This window comes from Gymnoscopelus braueri, assembly GCF_963280865.1.
Source record: "Gymnoscopelus braueri genome assembly, chromosome: 15".
Classification (NCBI taxonomy): domain Eukaryota; kingdom Metazoa; phylum Chordata; class Actinopteri; order Myctophiformes; family Myctophidae; genus Gymnoscopelus; species Gymnoscopelus braueri.
The window spans coordinates 36,903,764-36,919,243 of NC_137620.1; the positions used below are offsets into that span (position 1 = coordinate 36,903,764).

A 15,480-nucleotide genomic window follows, 5' to 3' on the forward strand; every position below is an offset into this window, starting at 1 on the left:
CACTGTTGACATGGTACTAAGGCATTGCCTCCAAGCAGACTCAAGTCCCACCACCCATAAGGCAGCACAAGAGATGCTTAATTCTATCCCTGAGGACCTGTCTATACAATCGCATGGATGGCAGCATCCTGGAACCAGCAATGGGAGTCAGTTGAACCCGCACGTATCCACCACCCACATTCGGGTGATCTGGAGACGGTGTTGAAGGAGAAGATCTACCACACCGGCAATGGACCCTGCTGAACCGCCTATACAGTACATACTGGGGTCGGGCCGGTTGGCTGCTTCAAATCGTCTGTGAAGAAGTGAGGCCTGGCAGACAGCGCAGCATGCGAGTGTGGGGAGCTTGAGCAGACTGCCGACCACATAGTCAACACCTGTCCCCTGTACAGACCACCTGGCTGGCCTCTTCCTAGTGGGACCACCAGAGACAAGGGCGTGGGTTGGGCATTTGATGACAATACACACAAAAAAAGTAGAACAAATTGTGACATCTTACAATAGAGGTATACAACTTTATTAATGACTAGATAGCGTACATATCAAATCAAAGACTAAATACAAACATACATATTATTGAATTTATAAACATACAAATATACTTTATATGGTATACCTAAACATACTTGGCACTTAAAGCTGTTCTGAAATCAGGCATTGGAAGTGGAGAATAATCTTTCACCCATGATAATACAATAGTAATCATAATAATCATAATAAAGAGTTCAATCAGGAAAGATGTAGTTATCATGTTTGCTTGGACTAGAAAGATAATGGTGCAGGATCAAACACATTTAATACAAATAAATAAAGCTATTCCTTTGTAGGAACAAACTACAGTGTGTACAGTATATATTATCATGCATTTTCCATACTTACATATGATCAGATACAATACATAGGAACTGGAACTGCTCACAACGCCTCGCATCGCGACGTGTTGTGAGCTACTTTTGGGCTTGTTTCCCTAGACCTGGTTGCTTATTCTTCTCACAGAATCTGGCAACACTGCTACCTTTGTGTCCGGAACTGCTTATGTAGTGTGTGTTGTCAGGAGGACACTAGTGGTAACACAGTCACTTACTCTCTAGCAGCAAGAAGAAAGTTTGTTCTAAGTTTAAAACGTCTAAAAGTGAACATTTCATCGTTTAATTAATGAACATTTGTAGACGGACTAATTCCATTGCTGTGTGAGGCTGTCTGTTGTGGCTACTTGGTTGGACTCGATTCCCTTTGGATTTGAGCGCAGACAACGAGGTATGTTTATTTATTTTGGTTTATTACGTTTGTTGCGCAATTCTTTGAGACACATACTGTATATGCGGGTTTTTGACCAATAAGCACCCTTGTTTGACCCGGATTCGGGACAGCTGGGAATGAGTGCAGCACTGAATATATCTAAACTTCCTTTGGGACGCACAAATGTTTGGGACACACAATTGGCAGATGGAGTGACTCATTACCCCGCACCAATCACAAGCACCTGTCAATTGTGTGCCCCATTCGTTTGTGATCCCCTGTGTCAATTTGTTATGATGTTTGTGATGACCAGAGGATGTTTGGGTAAATTCCGTCCTTCACTCAAGTCGGGGGCCATACAGAAAGTCGTCTGTGTGCAGCTCGTGGAAAAGTGGAGATATTTGACTAAACACACGTTTTCTGGCAGAACTTTCAAATGGATATGAAACTAGAGGACAATATCTGACTCCAAGTCTTAGGAATTAATTATTGGGTGAGTACAGACAGAGTTTAGAGCACTTGTTTTACGGCCGCGCAGATCGTGACTACACAGCTAGCGCGTCGGCCAGAGTGATGACTGTGTATTTGGAATACATGAAATGTATACAAGATCACAGACATTCTAGGGCTAGATAGACCCAAGACTCAACTTCTGCTTGAATACATTTTCCCCTGACATTCATTATTTGATCACACGGTTACTATGTTGGTTAGATATAATTGTTATTACACTTCCATCACATCTGATCACATTATACAACCTAATTTCACTATGCTCAGTCTGAATGGAATTAAATCACTGTAATCATCGTGATGATTCCATCAATGTTGCTTTATTTGTACCCTCTCAGAGTTAACCCATTAAAACTGGGAAAGCATCTGTGTCATTTTAGATTTTTGCGTTGGCTATTCAGTATACAAGCTCACAAGCTTGTACATTGCTATTTTTGAACATTTTTGAAACATCTTGAAAGTGTGAGAACTACTGATTTAGAAGGCATTTGTAGAATCGTCCTCAGGTCTTAATGCACTGTCACTGATGTAATGTTGTGTTCTCTCTGCAGACGCCACCCTCTCAACCACACCTCAGCTCAGCCATGGCTGACAACATCCTGGCTCCTGTCTGCCAGAGTGAATCACGACAGGCTGCCAAGACAAGGAGACTGGACACTTATTGTGTGAGTGTGTGTGTGTGTGTGTTCAAACAGCTGTTAAAGACTGCATTGATGTGTGAGCGCTGCTGTGTGTCGACTGTTTACAAATCTTGTAGATCTTAATTTGTGTTGTATTGTATTTGTAATATTTTTTCTTAAAGATCTAAAATATTTTTGAAACATTTTAACACAAATCTTGCAAGGGGGTCCCTGGCACAAAATATCTTCAGATGGGGGTCCACTGGCCACTGCGGCCAAATACATAAAAACCAAACCACTGCTCTAGATTACCCAGCCAGGTCAACACGCTAACTGGAATACCAAGATAACAACAAAAGGAAAGGAAACCTATTGTGTTGACTCATTAAACTTTGACCGAGGGACTAATATACAAGGGAAAATGACATTTCACAAGGTACACACAAGGACAGGTTTTTTTGTTTATTTCAGTACATTTTGTGGTTAAAAGGTAATACAAAAAAAAACAAAGGTATAGGCTGAAGCCATAGCTTCTTTCGCCTACCCTTTTAAAGCAACATTACCAGATCAGCAACAATATGCACAGATGAACAGTTGGTTATTTGTCTGTTTATAAATCTCAGTCTGGATGTTGTCGTTGCACTTCAGGAGGACAGCACCAGTGTACCTCCTGAGATGTTTGTGGATTCCAACCATCCCAACAAGGTCTTGGAGGGCCTCAACAGGCTGCGGATCAACAGTGTCTTGTGTGATGTGATCCTGTGCTGTGAGGGACAGGAGTTCCCCTGCCATCGTTACCTGCTGGCCTCCTTTAGCTCTTACTTTCAGGTAAATAAACACATGCTGTTGTTAAGGGAATGTCATTAAAATGTTTACCTTTGCTTTCACATGAACCTAACATCGTTCCATATCATTGATTCCCAAACTTTTTCAGTTGAGACCCAAAAGACATTTGTTGTTTTCCTCGGACCCAAACAAAAAAAGAAAAACAAACATTAAAAATGAACCATTTAAGCTAATAGCAGATCTACAACATGTTGTGAACTTGTAGATCATAATATTTGTTTCTAAATATTTTCACTATTTCTAAAGTTGTTTACATTTATGGAATTTTATTTTTTATTTCTGATGTGTTTTTTTTTAAACGTTAGAATTATTCTAAACCATGAACACTCCAAGCCAGTCATTCAGCTTTTCAACCTGCACAGGCGATGTTTACATCTGGCATGGTGGAGTCCACACAGGAACGGGTGACCATCGGTGGAGTGGAACCTCAGATGATTGGTTTGTTGGTGAACTATGCCTACACTTCAACGGTCTCCATCTCCGCTGCAAATGTGCAGGTAATGTCATACCGTCATGATGATTCATGAACCTTATTCATAGTCTCCAGTTTTGTCCTACGTCAGTGCTTAATAAAGATAATTTATTGATTTGATCTAGGCCCTACTAGCAGCATCAAACTTGCTGGAAGTCACGGCTGTTCGAGAGGCCTGCTGTGACTATATGGAGCGTCACATGAATATAAATAACTGTGTAGGGATTTACTGCATTGCTGAGGCGCACTCCTGTAAAATGTTGGAGAAACACAGCATGGATTACATTGTGGAACACTTCAGTGTCATCTACCAGGAGGTCAGTGATTGAGGGATCATACATTTAACCAAGTTGTTTGTCTGTTGTTGGCTTTTTCTCCTCTAACTTACCATTACTCAACCTGCCAGCACCACAACTGACCCAGACCTGGGTAGAAACATTGAAACAGTCATTGGTCTATGATTGAATATATATATATTAATAAGCTACAGTACAGTCACATGTCCATTTCACTAAACAAACCATCTATCACCAGTGAGCACTTCAGAGGAGAACAGTTTTTTTCTTTCTACTAATAGGAAGAGTTCCTCTCCCTGTCTGTGGAAAGACTGACTCAGATTCTGGCCAGTGACCATCTTAATGTGCCCAAGGAGGACATGGTGTTTGAGGCTACCATGTTGTGGTTAGACAAGTGTGCTACGCGCAAGCAGAGCTTTGATAAGGTCAGTAATTTCAGAGGTCTCCGCCTATCCATACGTGTAGGGTCTTGTAAATGCAAGATTGTTCAGTTGCTAGAACAGCACCCACTGTCCACTACATGCCTGTTCAGTATATAGTACTAGCAGATTCTATGCAGGATTATATAACGTTTTTTACTCAATATCCAGAGGGGCAGGTAAATAATGGGTGTTCTATGTGTTCTTTAAGGTGCTAGAGCAAATCCGTCTGCCTCTCATCAGTCCCTCCTACCTCCACACTGTGGTTGAGTCTCTGGATGTGCTGAAAGAATACCAGGGCTGCCAGAGGTTCATCTCTGAGGCCAAGGAGTGGCTTCTCGTGCCCAACCGTAACACAGCACAGACACGCATGACCACAGGTACACTGCCTCACACGTGCATGCATGTTGCAATTGATGATGCTGGAAAAAATACATCAAGATTTTTACTAGTTTGTGCAAATACAAATACCTCCAATGTGCAAGCATAAATGTCAAGAAAGCTTTGACATTAGTTTTCTATTCAGGCTTCACAATGGTTATTGCGTTATGATTTAATTATTTAGAATTTAGAATTCAAGCTTTAATTAATTTTTTTTGCACTTTCATAGATGTCAATATATATGCCAATGCCCAATGCCCTCCTGGATTCATTCAGTGACTGCTAATCTGGGCTTTCACTAATGTAGAGACTACTGAGACTGCAATGTAGTCTCTTCATGTACGTGCCTGGTGCTGTGTTCATGTTCTATTTCTCTATATTAACCGCGAACAGGCATTTCCCACCCGATCTCAGTAACAATTGGTGATGCCCCCTTCTTTGACACACGTAGAACTGCCTCTCACATGAGCGGACCACTTTAAATAACTCCCAAAACCCCTGCAATACCAGATGGCACCGTGGCGTCAACGCTATACATTAGCCTATCAATCCCTGCGGCTCGGGCTCGAATCCTTCTCATTCTTTATTTATCATATAATACGCTTCGCAAATTATTTTATTATGTTTAGGCAAAGTTTTTGTCGCCCCCAGCGAGGCGGACTACTCGTTGCGTTTGGTGAGAACAGACTACAGCCCCTAATAGTTAATTGATGGATTAAAGGTGGAAAACTGAAACTCAATGGCCCTCATTTATCAATGGAGCGTAAAAAACGTCTTATATTTTTCCATATATTCGGCCGTACACCAACGTCGAAGTCACATTTATCAACGAATCCTATACAGCCGATCCTAGCGTACATTGGGTCAGAGCCTTGATAAATGTCACGGCTGAAACCGAGTGTCATTTAAATAACACGCCCTTAAATATTCTCGAAACGCCCTGATTTCACGACATGGAGAACCAGAATACGACCAAAGAAAGCATGGCAAGCCAATAAAAAAGAGTTTCGCCGGCTCGCCTCGCTGCCTGTCAAGTCACACACGCACACGCCTCTCTCTCACTCACTCTCACACACACACACACACACACACACGCCCAACTGTGTCTTTCATGTTATCCGTTACGGTACAATCTTTGTCACGTAGGCTTGTAGCCTACATGAATGACATATTATGATACCAATCACATCACCATGAATGGAATACGTTTGTATATTAAGCAGCGCCCACTTGGCAGCGCAGATCACTGGCGTAGCGTCATGAGGGCCAGTGGGGCCATGGCCCGGTTAGTGAAGCCTCTGCGTGCCACGTATAGCTGGCCAAACTCCTGAGCAAAACAAAAAAAACTCCTGGGCCAAAAATAATAATAAAAAACCCATGGGGTCCGCGCCCCCCCCCCCCCCCCCCCCCTTTTGGTACTTTAAGTACATTTTGATACCAATACTTCAATAGTTTTACTTAAGTACATTTGTAATTCCGGACTTTTACTTGTAACAGAGTATTTCTACAGGCAGACACACGACCACAAGCCACAGGCAGACACACGGCCACAAGCCACAAGCAGCCAATTGTCAACGGCGCATGCGCAGGTTTGCCAATTGTATATATAGATGTATTTAACCCATTCCGAGCAGTGCGCGTTCGAGTTACACTAAAATAAAGCAGTCAAGGCTATTCCCATTTCCCAGTGAGACTCGGACCGTCGGGCAGGCGAGTCCCCGTGCCGCGCCACATTAATGAGAGATAGCCTGGAGAGAACATTAATGGATGAAGGCTGGTGTGTGTTGGGACCGTGGGTTAAATGTATGATCTCCCGGTGGCCATGAAAATATAACAGCAGAGCCGCTGCGCCGGTCTAAACTCCTGAAAATGTGCTCGCAGAAGCGCTCGTACATTTTGAAAATAGCAGATCTACAAGCTCACAACGCGTCGCGATGCGACCCGTTGTGAGCTTGCAGATCTGCTATTTTCAAATAGCCAATGCAGCCAGATCTGCAAGCTTAACCGAATGACTGTTAAAGCAGTTTGTTTAAATTACTTATAAAATGTTCTATTTTCACAGGGATTATTTATTAGTGTAGATATACATTTTGGAGTGGATTATGTGTCCAGATGCCTGTCAGACAGTCAGACAATGCTGCTCCGCAGGTCTACAATAGAATAAACGGGCGCAGCCAACGTCAACAACTGCTCTCTACCAGACGTGAGATCTCAGCGTACCGTAGGATGAAGCCAACGTCAGGATGTATTGATAAATGCCGAAAGTTGCGGTGATCTCGCCGTACGCCCATTATTTGGTCTGTCTGACTTGCTCCTTCTCCCCCGCTTGTTGAAGTGATCGTGGTAACTGAAGATCTTCACAAAGTTGGGAGCTTTGATCCCCTGACCAGTCAGTGGATGACTCACGGACTCCTGCCTGTGAAAAGATCAATGTATGCTGTGGTTTCGTCAGGTGAGGATTACCAACAGTCTATTAACCTTGGGTTGCCAACTGTCCCTTGAAATCCGGAATCGTTCTTTATTTGTGAACTAGTTTAGTTTTATTATCACATTGTAATATAAAATAGAAACAGTACATGGTGTCCTGGTGTATGAAAAGTTCTATATAAATAAAGTTGCCTTACATATGCAAGAAAAGGAAGAAGCTTATTTGAACTGATAAGCGACACACTTTGTCCCTTATTTTTGGGAATCAATCAATGACACACATCTTACAAGTTCAACCCTCTAGACTTAGTAAACTGGAGCTGAGTTGCCACTGGGCTTGGACTGATTTTTTTCTGCATACACCAAAAATAGCTAAAAGCTCACAACGCTGCATTGTGACCTTGTTGATCTGCTATTTTTCCCTAATGTTCCCCCCCAGAATATGGATGCTGGGGTTCAAGTGGTTAATATATAATATACAACTGCTAGTAGGGCCTAATATACAACTGTACGTTTATACAGTGAGATTTTGTACGTTTATACAGTGAGAAGGCTCCAGTGATATATGCGCGAGACCGAGACAGGACGCTAATGATTGACATTAAATATTTCTCTGTATGTGTGTGTCTCTCTCTCTCTATGAAGCAAGCAGTGTATTATAAGCGGCTTTGGCCTTGTTTTTCTGTAAAGTTGCGGGTAGCGTTTTTTTGGGCTTAATTGTTTCTAAAGTGTAGTTGCTTATTTGGGCTTGTTTCCTAATGTTGTTTAAACCAGTGGTTCTCAAACAACTTCTGAAAATATAGACCCCCATGCAAGATTTGTGTGGATTTGAAAAATATTCAAACATTTTCAAAAAAAATTTTTTCAAGATTTTTCTTTGAAAATAGCCGATCTACGAGCTCACAAAGAGCTTGTAGATCGGCTATTTTCAAATATCCAATGTATTTCTATATTGGTTTAAACTTTAAAGTGTTTGTGTAGTCTCTTCTTTTGAGATTGTTTTCATAGACCTGGTTGCTTATTTCTCTCGCAAAATCTGGCAACACTGATCAGAACAGAAGCATAATCCTCGGACGTTCATGCCACGGTGATAAAAAGTATTCCATTCTTGATGACGACGAACCTTTATGTACATGTACTGTAGACCTACTCTATATAGGCCTACAGTAAGTGACAAAGGAATTATATCCCCTCATACCTGCAACCTATAAAATAAATAATGACCTGGCTGCATCAGAGAAGGAGTGCACGTGTTCTAATGTTTTAATAACACCGGTTGCATTGGCTGTAGCACGGCTCTTATCGGGGCCAATAGCCCCAAATATCTAGCAGGTTGGATATCTAAAACCACCACACTTTATCGGGGTGTATCTTCTCGGAGTACCTTACACACTGTGCGATCAACACCTCGCCGAGGAATGCCCGATCTTGACTGATATCGGTGGTTTTGTCGGCGAACACCCAAAAATATCCCGACAGCCAAATCGGGTCAAATATCGTATAGTGTGTAGGGGTCTTTAATTTTCTTGGAAATAAAGGACGCCCAACCAGGTATTTGAATTTCAGGTAGCTGGCAACCCTATTAGGACCTGTAATGGATCCTACTCTGTTTTACCTCTGAATTGTTGGAATTGTTGTGCTGGAAAGTCAAGTGGAATTCTTTAAGGGTACGATTTACAATTTTGTCCTTTAGCAGATGCTTTTATTCAGAGCTAAATCTGAGTACATGTAATGAACCATAGTAAACAAACAGGGTAAATGGTCACATACCATAAATAGAGTGCAAAGAGAACAATCTAGTCCTTTTAAGAGACTAGGATACCAGGTAACCATCAAATTTAACATCCGTCTTCTCAAACAACATGCTGTCTAAGTAACATTCTTAATATTTCTGATCAAGCTTTATGGCCGGGCCGTCGTAAACATAGTAAGACGTAGTGTTGCACAGAATCCCAAACCGCTACAGCCAGTGATTAGTGTGCACATATGATTGACAGGCACTGGCAGTAGGCAATTCACTTCACTTGCGCACTGCGCATGTGTCGACGCACTTTCTCTAACCAATTTACACCCACTTCACGCTTACAAAACCTGGACATGGCAACGTCGCTCATCGTTCTGTGATTGACAGCAAAAGCTGGCCAATCAGGTGGCGAGTTCGAGTGAGCCCGAATGGCTCCGAGTGCAGCCGACAAAAGACGAACGCCAGCCATTGTTTTGTGCGAGTCAGGGTGCGAGTGCCTTCATTTCTTACTTTAGCTTATACAACGCTCTCAAACTTCTTCTCTGAGGCACGGAATTTACTTATAACATATCGTTTGGATAGAATTTAGTTGTTTCACTTCATATGTGTGGTCAATTATTCATGACAGAGCCTATTTAAAAATAAAAATTCAGAGAACCGGCAGGGGTGGCCAGTCACAAGCATGTATCCGAATAAGTCAACCTATTTTGGCCATGGCCATGTCAACAGTCCCGTTGCGTCAGTGTGGTGGGGGTGGGGCGGGGGGGACAGCCATGCGCGCACACAGGGAGAGAGAGGGAGGGTGGGAGAGAGAGAATAGTTAGCCAAACACAGCGACAGAATTTTCGCTGACGGACAGAGAAAGACAGAGAGACATAGAGAGAGAGAGGAAGACAGGGAGAGAGAGAGGGCCAGAGGGGAGAGAGAGAGAGAGACACACAGAGATGGAGAGAGAGGAAGGACGGCAGGAGGCGATGCGCTGTTAAAAATTTAAAAACTTTTTTGGGGGAAATTTTTATCCCACGATTTTTGAACCCCAAAATAAGCGAGCCCTTGCTTATTTTTGCGCGGACGTAATTTGTTTGTCATTGTGGTGAATGTTTGTGTGTGCTGCTGATGTTTGTTGTGTGAAGCTTAATGTCAGAGTGTTTGTGTTGGAGCGCCTCAGTGCGGCTGCAGAGTTCATGTGCAACATCTTGCATGCGTGGCTGTGGCTTCACAGTTTTCCTTCGCAGTGTCTGTAGGTCACGGCCTGGAGACCCCAGGGTCTCCAGGGACCCCTAAGGGGGGGGGGGGAGACCCTCTGGGTTTTTTTTTTTTTTTTTTTTATATCCCATGATTTTGTACCCCCAAACGACATTTTCTTTGGGGGGGGTAGGGGGGGGGGGGGGTACTAGAATTCTGCCCGCGTAGCGGGCAGAACTTCTAGTTTTACTACAATTTGTTTATTTCAACAGATGTTCAAATAATAATTCAAAAAATAAAAAGTGTCAAACATTTTTCAAAAGAATTTAATAAATAACATATTTTTAAATAACTTAATAAGTAATGAAAATAGCCAATCTACAACCTCGCAACGTGTCATATCATGATGCACCGCGTTGTGAGCTTGTAGATCGGCTTTTTTCACTAGTGTTTTCACCGATCTAAAAAGGTTTGGAACCACTGGTCAAATTTTTGCTACAAGAACGTTACCTACCGCAGCCAGTGGTAAGGTTGGTATACAGCCCACCTGGCAGCTTATGTCACGACACACTGGAACTATTTTGGTGAATTTCTGTGAATTTCTTGGCTTGATAAGTGAACCATCAAAATAATATAGAAGATAATATGAAGGCATTTCAAGTTGTGTATGCATATTCAAATCTTTATTTATTAACAATCAAGGCACAACCCGCTTTAATTCTGCTCTTCTTCCACCCTATAGGCTCTACTCTGTATTTGGCCGGAGGAGATGATCTATGTGCTCCGTATGAGGAAAGTAGAGAGATGTGGCGGTATGATGTTCACCATAACTGGTCGAAGATGGCTCCCATGAATATGAAACGCTCTATCTTCAGTAAGATTGTCAAATTATGACATTCAATGTAACCGCATTAATCCTGACGTCTCTATCTTGGGATAATCATAGGCAAATTTGTAAAATAAAATATATATATTTCTTTGTTGCATCATTTATGAGTGCATAATTATAGCACAATCATATTGGTTGAATTACAATTTGAAATTCAAGTTGAATTTAAAATGATGTGTGCTTGTTTTGGAATAACCACTAAGTGTTGTTGCCTTGGTTACCCAAGGAGAGGCTTCATATGGCCATGGTCATCACTTCTACTGATCAATTTTATTCATATTCTTTCCTTGTACAACCCCACATGGTCCCTAGGTCTGGTGATGCTAGATGGATATGTGTTTGCAGTGGGTGGGAATGGGGAGACTTCTGAGAACAGTTATGGCTGGATGGAGCGATACGACCCGAAAACCAACACCTGGCAGCTCATGTCTGTCCATGGGACAGACATGAGTGAGTATTACGATTCTGTGGTGGCACTAGATGGACATCTCTATTTCCTTGGTATGGAACAGATTTATGCACCTGCAGGTTCAGCCTGCTGGCTACAGATTTTTTTTTTGCACAGTGACTAATTTGTGACTATTTGGAGAGGCGGTTAAACAATGTATTTGTTATGGTTTAATCGATTAGTCTAAAATTCTAAAGTGAGCACATTTCAATCTACAAGGCCAAGTCATTGGAAGAAAAATAAACAGAGAATATCAAATCCAATAAAAATGCAAGTAATATTCAAATAACTGAATCGTATTGTTGTGTACACTGTATGAAAGTAGGTCCAACTCTCTGAAAACACTTTTAAAAAATGGCAGATCAACAATTTTGCAATGCTGAAATTTGCAGTAGTTTGCATAGCGATCTTGATTATTCTTTTTGATCATTGTTCAGCTCCAATAAAAATCATGGTCAGGTTGCAAAGAATTGCACCATCAAAACAAATCACGTTTTTCTCACCAACAACCGTGTGTGTGTGTGTGTGTGTGTGTCCGCCCGCCCTAGGTAAAGCCCCACCTCCTGATCGGCCAGCCCCGACCAGGTCAGTCAAGTTCAACCCTGAAACCTCTGAATGGACAGAAATCGCTCCTACGCAGATTCCGCGGCTTCAAGCAGCTGCCTGTACTCTCAATGGAAAGATATATGTCACAGGTATCATATCTGTTTTCAAAGGCTCTTAGTCAGTGGTGGAAGAAGTACTCTGTGTTTGTACTTTTTTTAACAAAGTTGCAATACTAGAAGGAAGAAATACTTTGTTCTACATTTTACTCCAGTAAAATTGCTAAAGTTTTGGTATAAAGATATGCTTTCAGTATCAAACAGAAGTACATGACTCTGAGGAAGGTCGAAAGACCGAAACGTCAGTCATTCTGTTGTACTTGCACCGATCTAAATAAAAGGCCTAAACTGTCCGTGTTGCTCCAGTGTTCTCTCTTCTGCATCAAACAGAAGTACTCATTATGCAGACTGGCCCACTTCACAAACATTGGATTGTAAAATTACTAATGCATTAATGTTTTAAGCACGTAAAGATGTTCTGGTAAAAGGTGGGGCTGATTTCAATTACTTTGTGTGCTGCTGAATAGCTTAACCTATAATAATAATACATTTATCAGTTAATGTTTGGTTTGTATTAATTTAAATCTGCAATTAAATCCGCTAGTTACCATGAAATAAAGCTGTCAAATAATTGTTGCGAAATATTTGCTTCTATAGTGGAGTAGAAGTAAAACAGTACTTATATATATTTTTATACTCAAGGAAAGTAAAGTATTTCATAATTGTACTTATAGTAAGTAAAAGTACTTTATTAAATGTATCCACCACTGCTATTAGTTCCATAATAGACTCACTTAAATTTCACTGTAGTTTGGGCACATGATGAAGCCCACTAACTGTTAATTCTTGTTTATCCATAGGTGGTGTGCATTATAATGAAAATTATCATTGGATAAAGGAAAACACAATGGAGTGCTACAACCCCACGTCCAACCAGTGGACCATGTGCGCCCCCATGAAAGTGAGACGCTTCTCACATTACATGGTTGCAGCGGATGAAAAGATCTACATTCTAGGAGGGGAAGAAGCAGGTGATGATGACGAAGATAGCGACGATGGTGTTGCTTACGAGGACATGGACCACTGCAGGTAAGACACTGCTGCTGCTTCAGAAATGCATGGGAAAAGGTGGCTTCTTGTCCACACCAGATCATTTCTCTCATGGCTATTGGTCTCTCTTCATGTAGGGGTGGGCTTCTCAAGAACATCGAGCGCTACTGTGAAAAGACGGACATGTGGGAAACTGTGGAGAAGATGGCTGCTGGTCATATCTACAGTCAAGGCTGCGTGTCTCTCAGGCTGAGGAGTGGTCTTACTTAGATTAACCGCTCTTAATGTTTCACTGTTAATAGATTTGTATATTGCACATTAAAGTCACTGTTGATTGACTGTACAAAATGTATGATTCGTATACCTACTGTGTAGGCTGGCTGACACTGTGCATATATTAGCCTTATACTTATATTTAGAAATTGTTCATTCATACACTATAGCCAGATTCCATTCCCCAAAGCTCGGTCACTCGCTCACTCTCCTCGCTTCCTCCACTCGCGCCTAAGCCCCGCCCCTGCGAGGAGCCGAGGATTATTTGTGAGGACGAGTGGTCGAGTGGTTGCCGTCAAAGGATCGGACTGCACTGGGTCCGTCATTTCAAAGCGACAGAAAATTCCGCGATCACTTATGACGTCTCAAACAGCTGGACCAGAGCCGTGGATGAAAATATACATGCATAGAATAATATGCAGGTATAGAATAATACAGAATATAAGAATAAACAATTCATCAATGTGGATGGCCACATTGTTATCTTTATAGTTAACATTTTGTGCAAAGCCATTTATTCCTGAAATAGTGAACGAAGCGCCAGGATGATAAAACATTTATGAATTAAATCCTGACCCGTCCCTCTTTTTGCTCTTACAGTCCCCAGACCCCCCACCCCCCGCAGCAGTCCCGCACGGCACTGCTGCTTATAACAGCCACCGTATATTACAGAGTATGTCTGACTCTGAATTACATCATTCATGCAGGGTAGCCATACGTCCTCTTTTCCCCGGACATGTCCTCTTTTGGGGGGCTGTCTGGGGGGGTTTCATAAAATCCTTAAAATGTCCGGGGTTTTGAGAGTTTGGGTGATATCCCTCCCACTTCTGGGACGAAGAAAAAAGAAAAAAACTCAGACGATTTTGTGATTTTGCTTGATATTGTTTGATAGCGAAATAAATCATGACTGATAGACATGAAAGAAGACCCTTCACAAGTAATAGAGAATTTTAAATTTTAAGAATCGGTTCAGAATTGAATGAGTACGGCTATAGTTAAAGCGTAAAGTGTCCTCTCCTATATTCAGTCTATATAAATACAATACATTATTTTTCGGGGCATGGTTTCGGGTTTCAAGCATTGTTTGTGTGGCCACATGTGGAGGAGGACCATGTATACGTCACGGGAGAAGGGAAAAAACAAAAAAAACGTGTACACGTGATGCGGAGGTCTGCCGCGGAGGAGCTGTGGAGAGTGGTCGAGCCTACACTTGATGTACACTCGCTAAATGCGGAAGTAGAGAGCCTCCTCGGCTCCTCCACTCGACTCCACTCGCCTCCTCCAAGAAGCAACTGAGTAATTGGAATTTAGCACATCCGGTTTGGAGTCGGAGTGACCGAGTGGGAGTGAGCGAGTGGCCGAGATTTTCGGGTTTGGAATCTGGCTTATGGCACAGTGACTGCTATCATGGTCAGTCCAAGTGCTAGGTGTGAGTTTTCCTTTTACATTTTGAAAAACTTTATTATTTGAACCTTGGTTGTAATTCTGTTGTTTCTTGCCTTCTGCAGTGCTGCTATGACACCTGAATTCCACACGGGGATCAATAAAGACTTGTCATAAATGTTTTTGTATGCATGCCCTTCCTATCATTGATTAATTGATATCCCTGTCTACATACAGCAGAGTGGCCCGAACTACACGCTCGATACAGCCCCTCACCCAAGGGGTTCAACTGTCCTCAGTAACCCACTCACCTAATGGTGTAACGACTAACTGGGGGGTCTCTTCTCCTTGGGTCTCTGGTGTCTCCCAGGGAGATGCGTCTGGTATGGAGGGATATCCCCCCCACTGGTTGTCATCGGCGTTGGCGAGAGGCTGGTACGATGCCATTCGGTCTCGTTGGAGGACCACCTTGCATACCCCCCACCAGCTGCTCCCATTACACCAAGGGTTCCCAAACTGGGGTTTGCACCAGTCGGCACGCCCAGGGGGTCCCCAAACTATTTGATGATTAGCTTAATGTGCAACATTGTTTTCTCACTCAACAGTAAACAAACCAACATACAGTATAAGTGTATACTATCTGCACATTTCTAAAGTGACAATTTAAGGACTTTTAAGACCTTTTTAATACCA

The 15,480-nt window shown here is 42.2% G+C and overlaps 1 protein-coding gene across 1 annotated transcript; it reads left to right on the forward strand.

Annotated features, from left to right (window-relative positions):
- The first annotated feature begins 1,135 nt into the window (after positions 1–1,135).
- LOC308101218 (kelch-like protein 23) lies at positions 1,136–14,904 on the forward strand. Its single transcript, XM_080450605.1, has 13 exons — positions 1,136–1,257; positions 2,304–2,417; positions 3,021–3,200; positions 3,581–3,715; positions 3,816–4,007; positions 4,268–4,411; positions 4,617–4,785; positions 7,122–7,238; positions 10,885–11,016; positions 11,344–11,532; positions 12,028–12,174; positions 12,942–13,170; positions 13,269–14,904. The coding sequence occupies exons 2-13, from the start codon at positions 2,337–2,339 to the stop codon at positions 13,399–13,401; spliced, it is 1,848 nt and encodes a 615-aa protein (XP_080306731.1). The 5' UTR covers positions 1,136–1,257; positions 2,304–2,336; the 3' UTR covers positions 13,402–14,904.
- The last annotated feature ends 576 nt before the right edge of the window (positions 14,905–15,480 follow it).